We start from the raw sequence: 22597 nt of genomic DNA on the forward strand, positions 1-22597 counted from the left end.
GAAAAACTTTCCGGAAAAGGAATAAACTTTCAAAATCGTGACAGCCAAGTATCGGGGAACCAGACGTGTGTTCGTCTTGTCCGTCGTGCCCATCTAGTTTGTGTTAATCGCCACTAAAGTGGCTTTTGAAAATTAAATTAGGAAAAAGCGGGGCTAGGTCCTAAAACATGTCTGACTTAAAATACTTCTGGTTGTCTTCTTTCTTTATTATCAATTAAATCTAGGTGGCATGGAAAGTTGGTTGCAGCTGTCGTGTTTTTGCAACGAAAATCGTGCAACCGTTTAAGAAATGAATTTCTTGTCTGTAAGCTTAATTTTTCGAACAGATGAATCAAATAGTAATTTATCCAAGGTACGATAACTTAGTTGAATAGTTCGTGTGGTTGCTCCCATTTTAAAATCCAGATAAAACTTTTGGGAATTCCTAATTTTTCGGGGTACCATCGGTTACCTTCGTAGGCAACTCAAGGAAAGGGACAAGTTTCCCACTCTGATTTGTTGATTTCGCACGCCGTAGGTCAAAGTGCGAGTGAAACCGAACACCTTCCGATTAATCAATGAAGTAACTTTGTTCTGAAGTTAACTTGCTCGCCCTTCTGAATAGTTAAACTAGCTTTACGTATGTAATTACTAACATTTACTCATGCTAATTTGCCTTCAACATTTTAGTCTCTAGAATGTGGGATTTAAAATTTTTCCAATTTTTGCCATTTTATAACGGACAAATGGTTGGAGGATGGGTTTTTATTGCAAGTAGTAGGTATATCAACACGAGTGTTTGATATGAGTCTCTCTCTAATTGAGGTATTTTTAAATATCTCTGACGAGTAACATACCTTTTGAAATATGCATTATTACGAGGGTCATCCGGAAAGTAGTACCCGTTCGTGAAATTAAGACACAAAAGTAAATATTAACAAACATAAAAAATTTTATTTGAAAGAGGATACTTTAAACTACTTCTCAACATAATCTCCAAGCAAATTAAGGCATTTGTCATAACGTGTGACAAGTTTCTGTATTCCTGCTGCATAGTCCTTCGCCGCCAGCTCATTGAGATACGCGAGGGACCCATCTTGCACAAATTTTTGCATAATGCAGATGGTGTTTAACAATTTCATGAACAATTGTTCGAGAAACATTGGGAAAATGCTCACAGATGTCATCAATTGTGACGCGCCGATCGTTCCTCACGAATTCGTCAACTGAGCTCACCAGTTGGTCTGTAATGACAGACGGTCTCTCCGAACGCTCATCGTCGTGTGTGTTCCCCCTCCCCATGTTGAAGTTGCGACACCACCGCCGAACAGACGACTCGTCCATTACATTGTCTCCATACACCTCCTTTAATTGGCGATGAATATCACATGGGCGAACGTTTCTTGCATTGAGGAATTTAATCACTGCCCTCACTTCACAACTGGCGGCGTTCTCAATTTTTTTAAACATTGTAAACAATCACAGAAACAACACAGGCAATGCTAGCGTCACGCAACTTGGCTCAGAGAAGGCAGACAAGCCACTGAAGCTATCTGACCTCGTCCAGCGGCTACTCGCGTCGTCAGCACTTCATGCGGCACGAGCGGGTACTACTTTCCGGATGACCCTCGTATCTATTCCAACTCGTCCTCTTCTGATGTATTGCCATTTTCCAAGAACGAAGGAAAATTATAGGAACGCAGCCATTAATTCACTGTCCTAAAAACAAAAAACTATGCGTATCTATTTTACACCATCTAATTAACCTACTACAAAAGTGCAAATCCCGAACAGAAACACTTTTTTTCGAGGGCAATTGAATTTGTGAATAAATTTACACTTAGTCATTTATTTCAATGAATAGGTGCTACAAGGTAATACTTTTTTAGGTAGTTGCTATATAGATATAAATATATAAATGATCTAGCTGCACAAAGCGCATCTCATGAATTATACCTGTATTTGATTTTTTCGTATTTTCTTAAGTATTTTATTCGTTTCTACTTTCTTCAATACAGCATAGCATGTACTGGATTCCTGTGAAAAATGCAAAAACACAAAATCGACAGAGTTTGTCTTATACAGAAGGAAAGAAATGGATTTATTTCACAAAGTGGTATTTACTCGCACCAATGGACACTCATATTGCCTAGCTTCCTCTTTCTTTCTGGGTAATAGTTATAATTTGATTTAATGCAAATATGGAGGGAGGATATTTTGCCTTTGCAAAAGGTCGAGCTGTGCTTACTCCTCGATAGAATTTTCCACTTGCAAAATGACTGGACATAATCTACTTGATGACCTACAAGGCACTCGGGTGAACATAGTCGCTTAACTCTCCCCGTCCCGGGGTCGGCCGTAGTCTCTCCCGATCCGACCATCTCCAAGGACCGGGGACCCTTTGGGCTCGCTGTCCACTTGGACGGAGGAGCCGTCCCTTCACGGCGCGAGCCTTGCGAGGGGTCGTCCCCAGCTAGCACACGGCTTCCTCAATCTCTTCTCCGCCTCTCCGCTCTTACTTCTCCTCTCTCCGTCGTATCTTCTTCTCCCTTGTGACCTAAATGCGCGCGATCCTCTCTCCCTCCGTCTCTCCTGAAATTTAGTCAGCCACGGCCGTTTCTTTCACTATGGATTATGTCGTTTTATATTTTCGCGGAGTTGCCTCGATTTTCGCACTTTCTGAACATTCAATTTTTAACCCTTTACCCTTATTATTGTCATTTACCCCTTTCGTAATTATTTCATTTTGGGTGCCACTATGATACTTAACGGCATTTCGTATGTATGTTCCTTAAGTCTCGTATCTTATTCCTGTAGGACACTGTATCAACCTTCTTGGTTCCTCGCAGTATCTTTTTTCCATTCCCTCACAATATCCTCTCCTTAATAATGTATCCTTGTTCCATCAATCTCTCGGGCCACAAAAATTTTTGTCGAGTTCTCTATCATGATGTTGAAATTATATTTTCAGTAGCTCTGAGTGCGGTGAATATTTCAACGGTCAGGTTATTTAGTAATCCTTGATGGCGAAAAATTTAACATTGAAACCATTATTAAATAATAATTGTTTAACATTTTTCAAAATAAAATGGATAAATCGAATCTGTTGGACTTTGAATCATCTAATATATTTAATTTTAAATAATATTCGAATTTGAAAGTTCATATATTTCAACATTAAACTAATTGTCTCACATCTCTTCTAGTTTATCAACCTCTCATTTAAACCATTTAAATATTTTTCTCTTCGCCTTACTCGTTCCAATTTTCTAAATGTATGCACATTTAAAATGCTTTACGTCCCTTAATTGCTTAGAATTTCTTCAACTTATGTTGTCCTGCGATGCAAGGAAGTATGCACTACTTATTTTAACGAGCCAAGTCTAGGAAAACAGAATTTTTCGTATTGAAGCAGTTGACTTTAATTCGGTGATTATAAACTGGCGTATTACTCGCTGAAAAAGTCCCTAATCACTATGATATCGTCTTTTTGTTTAATTTTGTATTCTCTGATTTGTTTACTCTAAAATAAGAAAAAAAAGTTAAACTTCCGCTCATTGAATGATTTTCTATACAAAAGGACTCAATGTCATTATTTCACAATAATATATATATATATATATATATATATATATATATATATATATATATGTATGTATGTATATATACAATATATATATACACACACACACACACACACACACACACATATATATATATATATATACATATATATGTGTGTGTATATGATTTCATCGACGTAACACGAAAGTGTTGAATAATTAATTGGACAGCAACAAACAATAAAGAAACACATAAATAGATCATTCACACGTTATTTCTTGATCATTTCGACGGAATTCTGCTCCGTCTTCATCGGAAGATATAGAAGTAATGATATATAAGTATATATATGTATGTATATATATATATATATTTAGAATATATATATATATATATATATATATATATATATATATATATATATATATATATATATATATATATATATATATATACCTATCGTAATGTTTACTCTTCTCCATCTGTGACCCAAAAGTGTATCTACTACAAAATATTTTGTCTCCAATACGTTTACGTTTTTGTGTTATAAATGAAAATTTCTTTCGCGGGAACAAATGAACTGAATGCATATTTTAAATTGGTTTTAAATGAGCTAGATGAGAAAGATTGTGCCTTCATTTTTTATTAGCCCCTGCGAAAATTTTACAAACTGTTTGGAGAATTCCAGGATAATTTGTGCTAGCTTACTCGAGGCACTCGACTGAATTTACCGCTCATGGGTCAACCCAGCGAAGTCCCTGTAGAAAACTTCTCCCCGGCTTCGTGGTTTGAAGAAGAATGCCTCTGAGAATTTGTCATCATTCCGTCCCAATCGCCGTTCGGTGTAACCATTCGAAGTATTGCCCAAGGAGCTTGGCAAAGCACTGAACGGAGTGAAATTTTACGTGATGTTCGAAGGTTCGCATTCGGATTCCTTCACCTCTCGCTTCTACATTCCCTCCCTTTCTCTCTCTCCCTGTCTTTCTCCTCTACCAGGGCCCACCCCCTCCACCATTCCCCTCCACCTCATCCTCTGAGAGTGGAATCCAGCGGCCGCACTCATTTGTCTCCCTACCTCCTCCCACTCCACTGCCCTCTCCCCCCCGCTCCACTCTCCTCCCCCTGATTCCATTAGGAATGGGGATGAGGTAGGGGAGCAAATTGAGTTAAGGGCGCGTGAGTCATTGCACTCACCCCCCCCCCCTACCTCCCACCTCCTCCCCCTTCCCTCCGGTGCTTAATTCGCGGATTAAACGGATGGAGGCGGGGGTGGGAGATCACATGGTTCATACACACACACACACCTCAATCTCTCTCTGGACCGCTTCCTGTCTCCACTGTCTCCCACGAACCCTTGAAGCATTCGGCTCTCCGCCTTACCTTACCCCGCGTGATCCCTCCTCTCTGCTCACTTCCTCCCCTCCCCCTTCTTCCCCCACCCTTACTCTCTCCATCCTTATCCCAAAACAATTTTTCTTACCAAATCCCCACTCTGCGACTGGAAACGCTCGATATTTTTCACGTTCGGTACCTCGAGAGAGGTGGTGGACCCCAAGGAAGAGAAGCGCGCGTCTTCACTTTGTCAGCGTGTCCAGGGACTGTCGGGCCTCGATGCTGATTTGCCGATGGCTCGCGAAAGTGATTGTTCACTTTACGGGGAAAACAGTACGAAAACTAAATCCCCTTCATATTATTTTACTACACGACCGTCGTTTTGACATCATTGGCCCTCGTAGCATCAACATGTGTGTAACCTAGGGGTGCGTATTTAACATTTTGAAGTGGATTTAAGAAGCTTTTTACTGAGTTTGGGGAAACTATTTACTGAGTCTGGGGAAAAATTAAGTACTATTATATTTGAATCACGCCGCACAAGCTCAAGAGTACGTCATGAACGGACGACTCTTCAGGTGGAGAGAGTGATGTAATCCAATTCAGTTAATAGCCTGGTATCAATGTTCACAGTCTTTGTTATCACAGTGAACACTGCACTGCGCCAATATGGACATGGCTCTAAACAGTTCCACACGTTTCAATTTCTCTCCGTAATAATTCCTACTATTTGTCCAAAAATTTAAGTCAATCCTTGACGAACGGAGGCTAATTAAGTAGGCTACTCTGTGTCAGAATCGGGCCATAGTTCCACTGGGTACATTTAAGTATTTTAATGGTTTTGGTCCCTCCCGTTCGGTGACATTCCGCTATTAGGATTTTGAAAAAATCCCACTGGCAAATTCCGTTATTTAAATCAACAAAATATTGCTTCAATTCACTTTCTAAGCACCTCTTTTCGTTTAATTTTAAACTTAGGCATTCTCAATTTGCAATTCCGTATTCCAGTGAATAGAGTAGTCAAAATTTCATTTTATATATTCCGAAACTTGCACAGTTAGAATTATATTTTCTGCGAAAAAGTTTCTAAAATGGTATACCTACCTCAATAGAGCGCTGTGTATGTATAAATATCTAGCTCTGGTCTTTTGGTTGACATAAAGCTCCAATGTTTTGGTCACTCATCATAAAACTGTCACGCACCGATTTTGTAGTATATTTTATGTTATATTTGTCTAGAGCTATTTTTAAAATGCGGTAAACTCAAAAAAATGGTATCGTAGGACAAACTTGGCAAATAATTTAGGGCATTATTATAACCTGTATAAAATTAACGAAAGCGTATGACACAATATGAAATTCGCGTAATTCAAAAAAATAACTATGCAAACAAACATCCTTTCAATTTTTTTAGAAGGTGGTAGAGTTTTTATCAAGGGGCATATGACCGTTTCGCCATCCTCTTTACCAATACTATAATAGAAGACACCCGATAGCCATCAGACGCCGTATTGATACGTACACCATCTGCTGTCGAAGGCGGACGGGTATTCCAGCTTATTGACCATTTTTCAGTCTTCCGCGTTGCCCGCACCAAAGAATCATAGGGAGACCTAAGAAATCCGGAATTCAAAGATTTCAGTTCTATTTCCAACGAATGAATAGTAGTACTTTTTCTCTCCCTCTCGCTCAGAATTTTATCTCTTCGCCTCGACATTGAATGTTCTCCTGGGTCCTACGTGGTTGCCAAGGCACTTGACGACAACGTCTTTCCATAAACATTATCTGGTTTAATTGAAAAGATGACATCGTAGGTCCAAACATGTCCGCGTATAAACCTAATTCTTCCATCAACACCGAGAGGTCGTAACCCTCCCCTCCCAGGTCTACACGAGAGAGGCCTTTCGCTCTCCCCCTTGTGACATCCCTAATCGCTCCTTATCTCCCTCCACGCGCCGGGAACATCTCGGTCGGCCCTCCAGTGCGGGAACCCTCCTCGCCTCCCTCCTTCCACTTCCACTGACGTCCTCTGCGAACCCATTCCATCTGTCTTGCACTTCGACTCAAGTGGCTGCGAGTCCTTCGGGGCAGGAGGGGGGCAGGGAGGGAAGTATTATGGCGGGGCAGCGCATTGGGGAATGGGCAGTCGGGAGTTGGTTTATGGGGCGGGGGTCTTTAGGAGGGCCGCTCGTGCGTCCCGCCCCTTATCTCCAGGTGGGTGAGTTTCCCGACCCCCCCCCCCTCTCCCCGGCCTCTCCTCCTCTTCGGCCGGGGCGCAATTAGCTTGAATGGTTTTTTCGCTCCCGGGGCCCGCCCGAACGAGCGCGCGTTGGTGTGTGCCTGTGTGTTCCGTGCCCGCACGGTTTCCCCGAGGTCGGGGGCGTGAGTGCGCGGGGGGATTAATTCATCTCGTCATGGCCGCAAATGTGGCCGCTCTCTCCGCGAAAGACGTTAATTTCGACGGCCTGGTCGGACCATGGAGATGTCGTTTTCTCTTAACGGCCGGGAACTCGCCGAGCTCTTCAGTGCTCCCTCTTTAAGGCGGAGCGACGGGACAAGGGTCGCGTAGCTTCAGAATGTGAGATTGTAGAATTGCGCTCCTACCCAAACGTGAAAGTTACACGCAATGGGGTCCGATGTAGAAATGTTTACGACGTCCTATTTTTTAATGTCGTTGAGTTACATTGCAGCGATTGCGGTCTGGGATGAACATTACACTAGATCGGTTTGTCACCTGTGTAAAATACGGTACACGTCCTCGGTATTATTGCTTTCTGTAAATAAATATGTGCTTTTTTGATTTTTCCATTTTTTATTGCCACCAACGTCTTATTAGATGAGGCTAAGAAATTAAGACGTGTTTAGTCTGTGCTCATCCAAAACCTATGTTAAAAGATAATAAACGAGTAATGATATTTTTAATTGCCATTAACGAAACTGAAGTCCACGTATTGTAACTAAAACCAAAACACCGCGTTTCCATACAAAAACAAAAGAAATATTCTAAGTTGCATGACACTTGAAAGTTCAATCCAAAAATGTAATCCAGGCAATGCTTTTATTCAAATTCCTCAGATGTCTTAGAACTGTCGTTTTTTCTGTTGATATCCTTGGGCAAAGGTGTCATGTGACCTCCGAATTAAGTGGTCATAAAAAATAAAGCAGCCAACGTCGTTTCTTTGTAACACAATGGGGAAATTACGAACATTTGAGAATAAAGGGTGGAGCAGAATTTACTCCCTAATTTGACGGGTTAACTGTAAAAAAACACCCCAGATAATTTAAAAAGGTTTTTAGTTTTGAAAATCAAATCTAATGCCGTATTATTTTCATTAGGTTTTGAAAATTATTCCGTCCAGGTGATGACCTTATTGAGCGATGCAGATGTTGAGTCATTCAGAAAGGTTTTCCAAAACTCTTCTCAGCATATCTTGCGCTATCCCTGCGATGATCTGAAATTGCCTCCTTAAGAGCTTCCAAGGTTCTTGGTCGAACTTTGTAAACCTCAGCTTTGAGATATTCCCAAAGAACAAAATCATATGGGCTCAAATCCGGGGAGCGAGCATGCCATGGAACATCCCCTCGAGAGGAGATCAGGCGGCTGGGAAATTCTTCTGGCAGGATTTGGGCTGAACGACGGACAGTATGAGCCGTGGCACCGTCCTGTTGAAATCAAAAGGCTTCTGCGTCATATTTCGCACCATACTGTTCCATTTTGGGGAGTAAAAGGTTCTCAAGCTTCTCATAATAGCACACAGAGTTCACAGTATCAGTTGAATCTCGAGATTCAAAAAAGTAAGGTCCAATAATGCCTATAGAGGGTACAGCGCACCAAACTCTCACTTTGGGGCTATGAAGAGGCCTTGGGTTAAGTTTGCGAGGGTTGTCAGTCGCCTAGGAACGAAAATTTTGCTTATATACTGAGCCGGAGAGGTGAAAATTCGCTTCATCACTAGACCACAGAGCCCTCTGCGTCGCCACCACACTATCATTGTTCTCAAAGAACGTTTCTGTGACAAAGCCTCGATGCTCACCAGACCACTGCATGGTAATTACGAAAAATAACGTTGTTTTCTTCAGCCAACTCCACTACTTCCACTCGGCGAATACACCTACGCGCTCTTCAGTGATTTTTTAAAACAAAGCAGTCCTTTCTGCTCCACCCTGTATTTCATGAAAAATCTATTGAGAAAATTGGAATTAAAAACTTGGGTGGGCATCTACCCTGTATTTCTACCCTGTATTTCTATACTATCTACCCTGGATATATATATTATATTTATTCTAGGCATCTACCCTGTATTTCTATACCTGTATTGGGTCTTATTATATTTTGATTCATAATACCAACATGTGTATGTTAAAAATCAATTAAAAACCTAAGGGCTACTAATGTGGTAATTGGATAATTAACTAATATTTTTAATTCAGGAAAACTTTATATTTGATGTTGTATGACTGGTCACCCCCTACCACACGCCATTGGGGTGGCTGGAAAGGTACAACGTAGGTGTCGATGAATTAATTGGATTTTCATTCGTGGGGAAATCCATCGGTCGCAAGAATTCCTTTAAATTTTATATATTCTTCTTTCTCCTCTAATTGTCCTTGCTGGAAAACAGGAAAATTTGGCCTGTAAAAAAAATTCAATGTTAAAAAACATATAGTTTAATCAACAAGAATAATCAATTAACCGAATAAAATTGTCTGAAAGTAAATTCAAGAAAAACTTTTAAAGTAACAGAAATTTTATGCTGATAATTTTTCAGGGAAATAGTCAAATATATTTGAGCCTCCGTGATTAATAGCTTTTGTAATTTTTTATCAATATAATTGAAATTTGTGTCTGTCACGAGGGAGTTTTAATATTAGGGAGTATTGACACTACAAGAAAAGACCAATTACTCTTTGAAAAATTATTTAATCACATTATTTAAAAAGAGGTTATTTTTATTAAAAAAAACACCCGTTTGATTCACGAGACGAAGATGGTCAGGACAAAATCGTCCTTAGTTGAAACAAAATAAAAAAAACTTTCCATGTTAATTGTTCGCTAAACACCATATGCAGGATGCATTATGCAACTGTTGGAAGCCTCTCTAAAGCAACTACGATAAATCATTTTTTAAATATTTCAATAGTATTTGAAGATGTATCATCGTGCGGAGAAACTTTTGATTACTTTTATGATGAAGTAAAAATGAAATAGCAAATATTTCGAGAACACTGGGGAAACCCTTCCAGTCACGAAGCTAACGAGAGCCTGGCGCAGAAATTAAATTACATTCAAATACAATGTTATCCTGAGAGCGGAGGGCCAGAATGCTCATTCACATGAATGAGCAATCGACGCACACTATAACATATATAAATTTCAAATTTCATGGTTGAGCGCAGATTTGAAGGAATTTGTTCTCAAATCTGTGGGTGGGAGGATGAGGGGGAGGAATGGAGATCTGTGTGTGCGCGTGCGTGTTTGGCGTGTGCGGCGTGCGAGGGGTGTGGGGCGATCCACTCAGAATAAATTGCAGTCTAAATTACTTACCTAATCCACTCCCTACCTCCACGCTATCCATCTGTCCGACTCGCGTCATCTAATTAAATGAAACTGCACCAGTGAGTGGAATTGTACTTTAACAAGAAATGCATATTGCTATCCGTCCACTGCACTTGGAATTATATTGGGCGCCAAATTTGTTTATTTCATATGATTGATTCGCTAAATTATTCCGTCGAAAGGTAGCATCTCGTTCAAGGGCTTCTGCAATGAATTATCCGATGACGCGAGTGCTCAATCCTCACGACGGTGCGGTGAGATGCGGAGTCACTTACGGGGCCGGGGCAGCCGAGTGGTAGGGCGAGACGGTCAGCGGTGACGGTGCTTGCCGCCCCGAGCGACGGCGATGACATGCCCTGCCGATGGCTGTTTCACTTATTCGTCTCTTATTATTGAGAACCCAGCCAGTAATTCTCTTGAATCGGAGGTTTCGGCAGAACAATGCTCTATTACTACGGACAGTGAAACGTAACTGAAAGGATCATGACGGAATTCTCGATGGAAAATACATACTCTGCTTTTTTCGCACCAAAAATTGAATTATGATAGAATTAGCATTGCTCTCATTTTTTTGCTTTTGTTGACCGTAGATTAGCTCGAAATTGTTTATTCAGAGGTCATTTTCCCTAGATTTTGAAAAGGAAGCCATTCAGGTCACTATCAATATCTATATCTATCTACATACTATCGAGTAAACAGTCGCAAACTAATTAAATATGGCGGAATCATGTAGTATGGACAATTCATAGATGCATTAGATCTACAAATATATTTTCTTGACCCCCATCCATCTGGCCCAAGGGCACGTGGGAGCGTTAGGGTGCCAGTCATGAAGTAAGTTGAGGGGGAATGTAACTTGTATTTTCCGAACTATTTTGGCAGAAGTAGTAGTAGTAGCTGTTAGAGGATACGACCAATGGGCAGAGGTATTTTGCGCCAGAAGGGATAAGTGGGTGATCCGGTAGGGTAAGGATATTCAGGGAATGGAGGAAGGGTGGCGGGCGACCCTTCCTCCTACATTGTTCAATTATCTAATCAGTATTTATTAAGATGGATCCCTTATGCTCACCGCATACTTCATGTGCGGTCTTACTAAAGAAAAATAGTGTATCTCCTTTTCTTTTATCTCGATACTTTTTCCAAATATATGTTTCATGAAAGTCAGCTTCCACAATGTACCTGTATAACTTTCCTCTGAAAGTAGAACATTCGAAGTTATGGTGACACTCGAGTATTTTACGTGATCTACAATGCTCGTCCAAACACCTCCGAGTATGTTAATTGATAGAGTGTGCTCGTGTTTTTTTTAAATTTTTTAAGCAGTGCATTTAGTGATTAATTTAGTAAACCGTACATTATTAGTGATTAATTTCAAATCCCATTCTGTAAATCTTTTTTGAATGTTATTTAATTCATACTTTGGTATTTGACGGTTTGCGCCGTTCGGCATTTCCCTAAATGTTGCTGTGTCGTAGGCAAAAAAGGCTCGATGTTGCTTTTCTTTTTTGATGTAATATCATTAATATAAGTATGAAAGATTATTATAGCCTCTTGAGGATAACTCGAGGGACGCCGGATACTAATTACTGATAATTAGAGCTTGAGCCATCTATCAGTACTTTTTGTGGTTAGTAAGGAAGTCCTCAATGCAGTTAATTACATCATCGTTTATTCCGTTACCCTGCAACTTGTGCAAAGGGCAATTTGGCCTTTTGAAATTCGCAAAAAGTTTTTAATATCCAAGAAACTGGAATATATCGGTTTGTTAATTTCCTCCAATTGCAGTATATTGTGTTTAAAAAGCCCCAAATTCGTTTTGCAGAGTGCACTAATTGTATGTGTGTATTGTGCTTCATCACGTTTCCGGTAACATCGAAGCCATCTTGAACTCTATGCGGCCTCCCCTTGTAGTCTTATCGAAAATTATTTTGCAAAAATCCCTCAATTTCGTATTTGTTTAAACTAACAAAAGATAACGCGCCTACAATGACTCCATATAAATAAGGGTGTTTTAGTCCACTTCCTTAAGCATCCTTCGTCGCTTCTCGAAGTGAAAATCTCTGCTAGAAAACGGGCAAACAACCCGGTTTTTATTTCTACATCTACATCTACTTAATACCCCGCAAGCCGCCGCAAGGGCGTGTGGCGGGGGGTGCTAGGACACCACCCGTAATTTAGAAAAGAAAAAGAAAAAAAAAACCGCATGCAATAACCACAAAATCATATATAAAAAAACATGGCATACATTCATGCATGAACACTTACACCCCACACACATGCAAACACAATAAAACTACCAACTAACATACACATGCACCTGAAAGTATACCTAAAAGCTTTGCAGTGTTTAACTTTGCTCCGACTTGTAAATTCAACGTTTTTAATATTTGTAAAGTGACTTCGGTTTCTTGCTATTATGATTTCTGATTGTTCGGGGAAAGAATGAGTATTTGTACCTATCTGTCATTTCTCGTCGGACGGCGGACGCTCTCGCTGTTTTATTTAATTTCTTTTATGTCACAGGCTAATTCGGTAGATGTCAGACACATATCGGTTTTCTGGACCGTAAAATGCACTAAGCAATTAATCCTACTGGAACGCGGTAGATCATTTACTCTTGGTCGTTCTAGCTTCAATGTGTGGTGCCAAATTTGTTACTTGGGATATGTTATCTCAGATGGAGGGTAATGTTGCTAACATATGAGCAATACCATGTTCATCAGTTAAATTTTTGCTTCGATTAAAGGCGCTATCAAATATAAACCTAATGAGGATATTTTTTTCATGAAACAGATGCATCCCGGGGTCTAATCTTCAATTTACATATAAATTTAAAGTCCGTAATATTATGTGACAATTAATCTGGCGGTCAAACCGCTGTTTAAAAATAAACCAATTAAAGAAACTCGGGATATGTCGGAATTTTTAACTCAACCTTTAACTCAATTACGAAATTAACTCTTGTCCCATTGGGCAAAAATCCCACTATAGGTTAAAGATTTGTGAGATATTTCCGGTTTGGGAACAGGTTGGATGAGGTACATGGTCATTATGCAGTGTAGGTAGAAGTCCAAACCCTTCAGCTACAAGTAAAAAACACAGCTCAAGCCACTTTCATCATTCTATGGGGCACCATTCGTTTAAATAACATGGATGCTGCGCTGAGATCCTTTGTGCGAAATAAGTACACTTCATTGTGGAACGAAATTTTTTTTCTGTAACATGAAGATATTTTGGATGAAGAGCGAGGGGAGGTACAAGAAACGAGGCTCAGGGAGGTGGGGGGGGGGGTGGAAGGAGGATGGAGAGGGATGGTGGCAGAAGTAAGGAGGTCAAGAGGAGTGAGACCGGAAGGCGGGTTAATAACGGGATCAAACCAGATTCCCTCTCAAAAGGATTTTTTTTGCGAGTCCATAAAAAGTATTTTTTTTCTTTCAAGTTGGGAGATATCCGAGGCGAAAATGCTCACTCGCTTATATCACCGGTATTATTGCTTCGCAGCAGGGGTTCGGGGAGGGGTGCACACCGTGGTGGATCCGGGAGCGGTAATGGGGGGGGTCTCCGAGATGGGGGTTGGGGGTGGCGAGTTGCTGGCGAGCGGAAGGAGGCGGTTGGTTGTTGTGCGTGGGTGAAGGGGGCTTCTCCCTGGGAGAGTAAGCAGCACAATACACTGCCTCGCCACCTCACACCCCTGCCTTCCTCCACCCCCCACCCCCCCGTGGGGAACTCCTCAACTGACTAACCACCCACGCCCCCTCCCACCCCCCGCACTCACCCACTCACGCGCTCTCCCTCACGAGGGCTCGCCGTCTGTCGCGGTTGCGTCATAAGGGAAGAGGAGTGAGGGAGGCTGGCGGGATGAGGGGTGCGGAATCACATTGGGTGCAGTGTGCTGGAATGATTGGGAGGACACCAATGGGGGAGGGAGGGGGAGGGATAGTCTAGATGGGCACCCGGAGGGGGGGAAGGGAGTTAGTGACCTGCCCTTCCTCGGTACACACCAGGGGGGAGGAAGAGATGGCGGGGGTTGAGAGAGATCCCCATTGCCGGCACTCCCTTCCCCCCTATCGCCCTCCACGTACGCTAACTGATGCGTAGTCTGGAGGCAGAGAGAGTTGGGGAGGGGGGATGGTGTGGGAGGGGGGGCTGGTGCTGATTGGGGGGCGGGGGAGAGGAGGGGGACATGGGAATGGGGGGTTTTGTGTTTGCCCCACGGCTAATCTCATGGTTAGCCCGGAGAATGGCAGGCGTGGGGTGCGGAGTGAGGCAGATGGAGAAATTCTCGGGGCGGAGGGGTGCAAGTGGGATTATGTTATGGGATGGGAAGCGGGAGGAGGGGCCGTCTCCACGGAGTGGCCGACTTGGACTAGGTGGGGTCGGGGTCGCACTAGGCGACATGTTAGGTGCCACTTGGGGGGTGGGGGAATGTGAGGTGTTCGCGGCGACCCCCTGAATCCAGGGTTACCACGACCGGCTCGTCATCCTCGAGTTGGTTCCGTCAAGGAGCGGAAGGAAGGGCGCTCTCCGGAGCGATGGATGGATTCCCTTCGCCTCATTGCGGAAGGAAAAAATTATTTTTCCATCAGAATGTATTAGACGGAGTGGTCTGGGGTTGTTTGGTGAAGAATTTCAACAATCGAATGCTTATGTGAGAAAATATGGCACAGAATTATAACCAATGTCTTGACTTTGAAGTGTTCAGTTTTGAGTCACGGAATTATTTCCCGAAATCGGCCCGAAATGAGCGTCTTTTTGAAGTGATTATCCAGATGGTACGAAATACGTCTTCAGTTTTCAAGTCGTAGAGAAATAATACATTTGATGCCTAATGCAATTGTTTTGTCCCTAAAATGCATTTATGCTTCTCAGCTAATAAAAATATAATAAAAAATTATTGGTACCACCCTGTGACACCCTCCTCTGTGTGGTCTTGTATGCACCGCTGTCGATAAAAGTCGTAGATAAAAGTCAAAACAATTTCCTCTGTTGATAAGTCATTTTGGTACGTTTCTGAGGACGTCCTACCAGTATTATTGCGCTATATCCATTTATTACGTTTTTGCTTTGAAAGTTTCTTGAGGTGGTCTTCATTCTCAATCAAAGCAAATTATCTATTCCCTATGAACTCTGTCAACAATAATTCTCTAGATCTAAATGTTTGAAATACGAGGAAGTTATTAAGGAGGATGACTCGGAAACTCGTATCTAAAACGTCGCTTGTTTTCGCAGAGAATCATTTTAGGGTGAACACATTTCATTTTCTCCCACGGGTGCGGTGGGCAAATATTAATAAAAATTGTTGGATGGGCGTTCCCCCTAACATTGACATGATTTAACTGGATGCGTCCTGTTTACAAATGGTTTGCCCTTATAACGAGCCTCATTTAGCAAGATTCGCTTGCGTATATTTTTTAGCTTTAGTCTATATGGCTTTAGGCAGAATAACAATGATAGTGTTTCAAAAAAGAATTCGGAATGGTGAGAAGGATGATATTTTACACCTATTTCACGTATATTTCACGCCATCGGCTCAAGCTTGAATCTTTGAGTTGGTGACTTATTCACGGCCGTGTCCAAATTGGTTTACTGATTGAGTGCTGAACCCTTCACTTTATTTCTCTAAGAATGGTTGGCTATGTCTTTTTTCCTTAGGGCCTGTGCCTTTGATTAAGAATAATTTTCTCTTCTCGAAGTTCCCTAACTTGCACTAATAGTTCACGAAGTCCTTGTGGCATCAACGATCCCATAAACAGCCTACCCCCAATAACTGTTGTAGAAATACTAATTGAAATTATTTGGTCCAAAGAGATAGCTATTCATTCCAAACAGGAGAAAAAAATCGGGATGCTTCTCCCGCGCTTACACTCACTATCTTGATGACTCTCCAATCGCAATCCCGTTACGCATCCGAGGGGGTTTAGGGATAGGATCGAAAGTGAAGGAGGGGGGGTCCCCGTATGTGTTTGCAAGGCGAAGGGGTGGTAAAGATAGGATGTCCCGGCTGGGGGACCAGCTAAAAGGGGCGAGGGACCCCAGGAGGGGTGCGGGAAAGAAGATCGCCTTGTATAAACCGGGCTTGACTCTTGCTCTCCCTCCTTTTCGGCGACAAACGCTCTCGTTCACTCTTACCAAGCAAACCCCTTCCCCCACTCCCGACCCCCAGGGTGAGCCTCGCTCGGGGGGCACACTCCGACCATGGGGCCAATGACAACAATCGCCCTTTGGAAGGGGGCGAGGAAGGAGTCCGCTTGCAGTGTCACGACATAAGAATGACTCTTCCCCCCCCCTCCCTAGTCCTAAGCGATCCCTTTAAAGGTTATCGGCGGAGGGGAATTGCCTCGCCCCACGGGGTATGGGGTTCCTCGTGGGTTGTTGTTGGGGCGAGGTGGTTTTTACGGGCAGTGTCGTCGCCGGCGGGGAAAATGGAAAGGGAAGTGGGGTCGCATGAGGGCGGTTCATGTCTTTATGGGCGCGATTTCATCAGCTCCCGATCTTGCCCCCCGGGGAGGGGAGGAAAATCATCGCCTCCTCCCACCCAGTAGAGCGGAGGCGGTTGTCCGCTTTGCGTTGCGTTCGAATGGAACGGATAACTTCTGTGGCGAGCCAGTTAATTATTTTCGAGCAATAGTCAGCAGTTTTATCAAATATGTCCAACAGGGACCCAACGGCGTCATTAAGAAATAGCGTCTATACAATGCTATCTCATGCTCTTAATGTAGTGTGCTGCTATTTTCTTTCGACTTGACGATTAGTGTCGCTTTCTTGTTGTTACAGCCGTCAGGAAGTTATTAGTATTAGCTGTAACAACTGCCACTAACTAGTGCAGCGATTCTCAGTTAAGTTGTTCATCGGTTTCGCAATTTACGTTATGGAAGAAAAAACATCCAGCGGATGACAGTTCTTTTCAACGGACATTAGTTTTTTAACGGCTATATCAGTATATGCCATGATAATATGATATATAATAACGATAATGTTATATATATGTGTATGTATATATATGTACATATATATGTGTATATATATATGTGTGTGTGTATTTATATGTGTATAATATATATATATATATATATATATATATATATATATATATATATATATATATATGTGTGTGTGTGTGTGTGTGTGTGTGTGTGTGTGTGTGTGTTTGTGTGTGTGTGTCTATGGACATTTAACGATGAGTCATTCCGATGCTATTTCAATATCATTAGGATTTGAATTATATTTTTGCTGAAGTCAGTCATTTAAAAAGAGAATATGTCATCATACGGATAATGTTATTCTTCCATGCTTGGCGTTTACTGTAGGAGCTCGGTAAATATCATTAACCTACTTTCGTTACTATTAGAGTAAATTAATTTTTAAATCTGTATATAATTTGTACCACTCGCATTAAAGCGTATTCTTTCACTGAATTAAATATGGAAATCATGACTTGAACTTCGTCTCAGGTGACAACAAGCAAAGAGGATAAAATGGCACCTTATGGATTCATTTACTTCGACCCTTATTTTCTTGGATCTAGATTAAATCCGTGAGTCAGCGCCGTCAGAGAGACATGTTGCAACTCGTGCAACGCTTCGCAAGCTTAAACGTGAGAATATCTGAATAGTCCTTTGTTTCATACGAAGAGAGGGCCAGTTCACGAAATTCCAATTTTTACCAATATAACGAGAAACTAGACATTACTGATAACCCTTTAGTAGGTTCCACCCCTTTGATTTGAGTTCCATCTTTTTCCGTTCATCATAATATTAAGTCAAACTTGCTTGAAGGGATGAATTATTAAATTTCTTAAGCGAAATAGACGAGTAAACTGTGAAGACTTGCTCTTTTGATTGTAGCATTGCAGGTATCTAAAAGAGAATTGAAGACGAAGGACAACAATGACTGCGTAGGGTAAAAAGTGAATTGAAACCGAAGTGAAAAATGAAACCTTTTAACGGATGACTGAATCAGAGGCCGCTAGTCAAAATCATGGCTCAGAGAAATTATAAAATGTTAACTGCGAATTGTTTTTATAAATATAAGTTAGAAGGTTATTTTTATTACTATTAACATAAAAAAATAATTTTGTTTCCAATCCACTTCCAAATATGATGCATATTGGAATGGAATTTCGGGAAATCGTTTGAAATGCATTTACTCCTCATGCCTAGGCTTAGCGATGGCGTACATCACGCGTTTTATTACATCGCTGAGTCATTTCAGTGTTCTGATTCAACTCCGGATATGACGAGGTCTCGTTTCACACTTCGGATTCATTGGAACATAGTCAGATAGATTTATTCAAATATGATAATATATTTTCGTGGGTGAACCGAGGTAAACATTATTTGGGGCGCGCCTTGCAATTTCAGTGAACAAAATAAAGTTGGGCAATCAATGCCCACCATTCTGTCATTCTTCTCCTTTCCTCCCCTTGCAATTAGTCCCATGAAATAAATTAGTGACCTCCCCCACTTGAATTCCCCCTCGCTAATTCAAACACCGTCCCCCATACATCTCTCCCCCACCCCGCCCCCCGCCCCTCCTTCCTTCCCCGTACGATTTATCTTAGATTCGCTCTTTTTCTATCCAACCCTCCTCTGCAACCGCAACCTTCCTGTTCTCTCTTCAGGCGGCGACGGTCTCCTCAACGACAACACCTCCGACGGCAACTCCGAGCACAACTCATCCGCGGACGAAGACTCGCAGCTGAGGCTTCGACTCAAGAGGAAACTGCAGCGGAACCGCACCTCCTTCACCAACGAGCAGATCGAGGCCCTGGAGAAGGGTAAGCGGCCTCTCCCTGGAGAGAGAAAACACCGCCCCTGCACCCTCGCCCCCACCCCACGTGAAGGAACACCACCCCCCTCTAGCGCTTCGCCCTCCGCCTCCTGCGCGCATGCTTCACTCCAGTGGGCCGGAAACCCCGGTCCAGGCCCCAGCGTCCCTTAGCAGATGCGGTCGCACATCTCGTTTGGCGCGAACTCGTTCGATGCAGACGACCGTGGTTTGGAGTCCATCAGGAGGGTTTTATCCTACATTAGGGTTGACGGAATGTCGTCTTCTTATATATTCGTGAGGTGTACATATGTTTGTGAAATGTTTAAGAGGATGCTTTACATACAACATCATAAAAGAGCTTTAGGTTGTTGTACTATTCATTCTGCCCATGAATTTTAGAGCACAGTTGACTTTTGAGTAAAGTTTTCATTCCATGATGTAAATTCTTTCCCATGGAGCTATTAACTGATTGGGCTATAATTTTAAACCCTAAATGCATCTTCAGAAGAAGGGCTCACGGCATTTTAAAATTATAACAAGATATAGAAGAAGGCACCGTTCCAGTTTGGAGATTCCGGCCTTGTTACCAATCAGAAATGCTAGTAGAAATTATCTACTTTTTGATTCTTCATAGATAGAAAAAACCTAGCATCGATACTTTGTGAGTGTTTTAGTGCTACATCTACATCTAAACCGTACAGTTCAAAGCTACCAGGAAGCTTGTGTCTAGGTCTAAGAGGTGTGTGTGATTACTTTATCACCCAGTTCCAAGCTATTAATCTTATGATAGAGTGTTGGTCTATGTTTTTTACCTTATTATGACGGTCCTTCCGTCAAAAATCATTTATTAGCAATATTTCATTTCATAAATATAAAATATGCATATTTTATCGTATTCCAACCTACTATTTCACATTTAATTGTGAGTATAGGTGTCAAATTAGCATGTGGGGTAGTTAATTTTGCTTATTTATTCTCATCTTATTGTCTACGATGATTACTAGCATTGTCTTAATTCTTATATTTTCGTCCCCCGCTGAGGACATCTATACTGAAAATTAATTTTCATGAATTACCCAATTGTTGTGTTTCTGGGGTGAATGCGTTTGGTTAGTAAGCTGCTTATTCCCCGACTGCTGTCGCATTACTGTCCATTGACAAACCTTGCTTCACCTGATGAGTAAACTACATGAGAGAACTATTAGGCCATGGCTATTGACTTGAGTGATAAGTTGATGCTTATGGGTAAGTAGGAGAGTATAAAAAGATAAGTTAAAGATTATTTTGTGCAAAGTATAATGATTTCGAAATTGGTTCTTGCGGGTTTTGTGACGAAAAATAGAATGTTTTTATCTAGTATTGGCTTCTCTCAACCAATTATATAGGTGAATCTTATATCAAATGTAGGCATTTACGAATGGAATGAAGGAAAGCAAAAAAAAAACGGTGTGAAGTAAGTCCAACAAATTTAGCGGTACCGCAGGATTTTATCTTCCTGTTCAGGAATGGTCGACTGATTCCCAACAAATCCGCTCGCTATCGGTGCACATTGATAAGACGTCGGATTAACTTCATAAATTCCAAGCCGAAAGTTAAATCGAATGCTATTTGAATTACGAGTCCTTTTTCGGGATTACACAGCACACATTTTCGATATTATAGATCCAAATTTATTCACCCTTCTCTAACAATTTCATTTATTGCGTCTGTTTCTTATATAAATGTGTCAGAGAATTTTATTTTAATGCAATAGTCCGAAAATCGGAATCGATCGGAATGTATAAAGGCTGCGCTATATTTAACTTGCATTCAGCTTGCATTCGGCTGATTGGCGGTTGAGAAATGGAAGTTCTGATACCTTGATAATGAATGCACTGAAAACTTCATCCTCACTGAAATACTATATTCTCTGTGAAATGTCAACCTTGCGCGTGAACTCCTTATTTATCGATGCCCCATTGTCTCGTCGCGCGCGTTAAACAGGAAGAGGGGAGAGTGAATCGAGGCAGGAGAGGTACTCCGTATCCCACCCACCCAAACATGCAGAGAGTCCGCCCGCGAGCGCCCCTAAAGCGACTTACCGCCCAATCCCAGTCCCCTCGTTGCCCCCTCTCCCCCCAGCCATTCCTCCTTTCACCTTTCGCCCGCACGTGCCCACCGTTGATTAGGGACGGATTTTCGACGGCCGCTCCAGTGGCGGAGGCGACTAAATCCAACGCCGGCTTATTTCACCATCCCCCCCCCCGGGAGTCAATGCGAGCACACACTCCTTCTCCCATTGAAACCCACCTGATGCGTGCCCCCCCCTCTGGATTCCGTCTCTCACGACGTCCTACGCACGACGCTCGGGAGGAAAATTCCTCGGCCCCATCAGTCCGAATTAGTGATGCGAATACGCAGACTTCGCAGTCTGCCCGTCGAAGGTGTGGAAATCGTATTCCGCCGGTCATGGTTTTAAAAACCAGGGAACATAATGCCGCAGTAATTTTAATGGACGAGAACTTAATGAAATATAAAAAAAACTTGGATTTAGGGAAAATCATGCACTTTGTGTAGGTTGTAACGACCCATAGCCAACTCCTGGAAAACTAGCTTCAGGGTGATAGATGCAGCATATTATAAATTTGCATTATTATGAGAGATCTTGGATTTGTTAAAATGTAAACTCTTACTAATACGTTTGTGAAATATGAACGCTAACAGTATCTGACAAAAATATTATAAACAATGAAAGTGTGGTGCTTCAGAAGAATGTGGAAAAGAAATGGGTTCCTCGAGTTACAAATTACTTCGAAGTGAGGGCAAAGAGAGAAAACATTAGAAGTGGCTTAAAAAAGTGTTAGGGTCCATTCTGTGTCAAGATCATTTACTGTAGGTCATAACTAAGAGAATCACAGACGGGAAAAATGGTAGAGGGAGGCCAAGTAATTGGCAGGTAATGTAAGAAGTCTGCACGAATAATGAAGGGATTGGCATGCATCGGGTTTGTCCGGGAAACTTATGGGAATCACCAATGTGCTAATCCATTACGGTGTTATTTTTGTGGCAAATTTAGATGCTTTAAAGTTGTGCAGTAATGACCGTCAATGTTTGACAGTCTGAAGTGCGAGACATATGGGCATGCAATAGCTCACGTCATGCTTCTCGCCAGGGTGACGTGAAGAGACGTCCTTCAAAGAATTCAACTACTCAAGTGAACGCGGACATGTAAAATGAATAAAGTGGCGAGATAATCTTGATGGTCTCATTTAATTTGGCCCAGATGTATATAAATACTAAATATGTTGATGACTATGCTTCGTGATAATTATAGTGCAGGTGAAACTATGGCAAATTTTTGTGCCGAACTTGTGTTGGAATATTAAGGCTTTATATATGAATTGGAAACGAAATTTC

General features: G+C 41.8%; 1 protein-coding gene across 1 annotated transcript in view; it reads left to right on the forward strand.

The window, feature by feature from the left end:
- Positions 1-22597, forward strand: part of LOC139697962 (paired box protein Pax-6-like) — a gene marked incomplete at its 3' end in the record, with an annotated part of 189087 nt that overhangs the window by 123981 nt on the left and 42509 nt on the right. Inside the window, exon 4 of the mRNA XM_071596818.1 lies at positions 19053-19208. Coding sequence (XP_071452919.1) covers positions 19053-19208 — 156 coding nt within the window. The remainder of the gene's footprint in view (positions 1-19052; positions 19209-22597) is intronic.

Source organism: Hetaerina americana, unplaced genomic scaffold (assembly GCF_022747635.1).
Source record: "Hetaerina americana unplaced genomic scaffold, ioHetAmer1.1.p SCAF_8, whole genome shotgun sequence".
Classification (NCBI taxonomy): domain Eukaryota; kingdom Metazoa; phylum Arthropoda; class Insecta; order Odonata; family Calopterygidae; genus Hetaerina; species Hetaerina americana.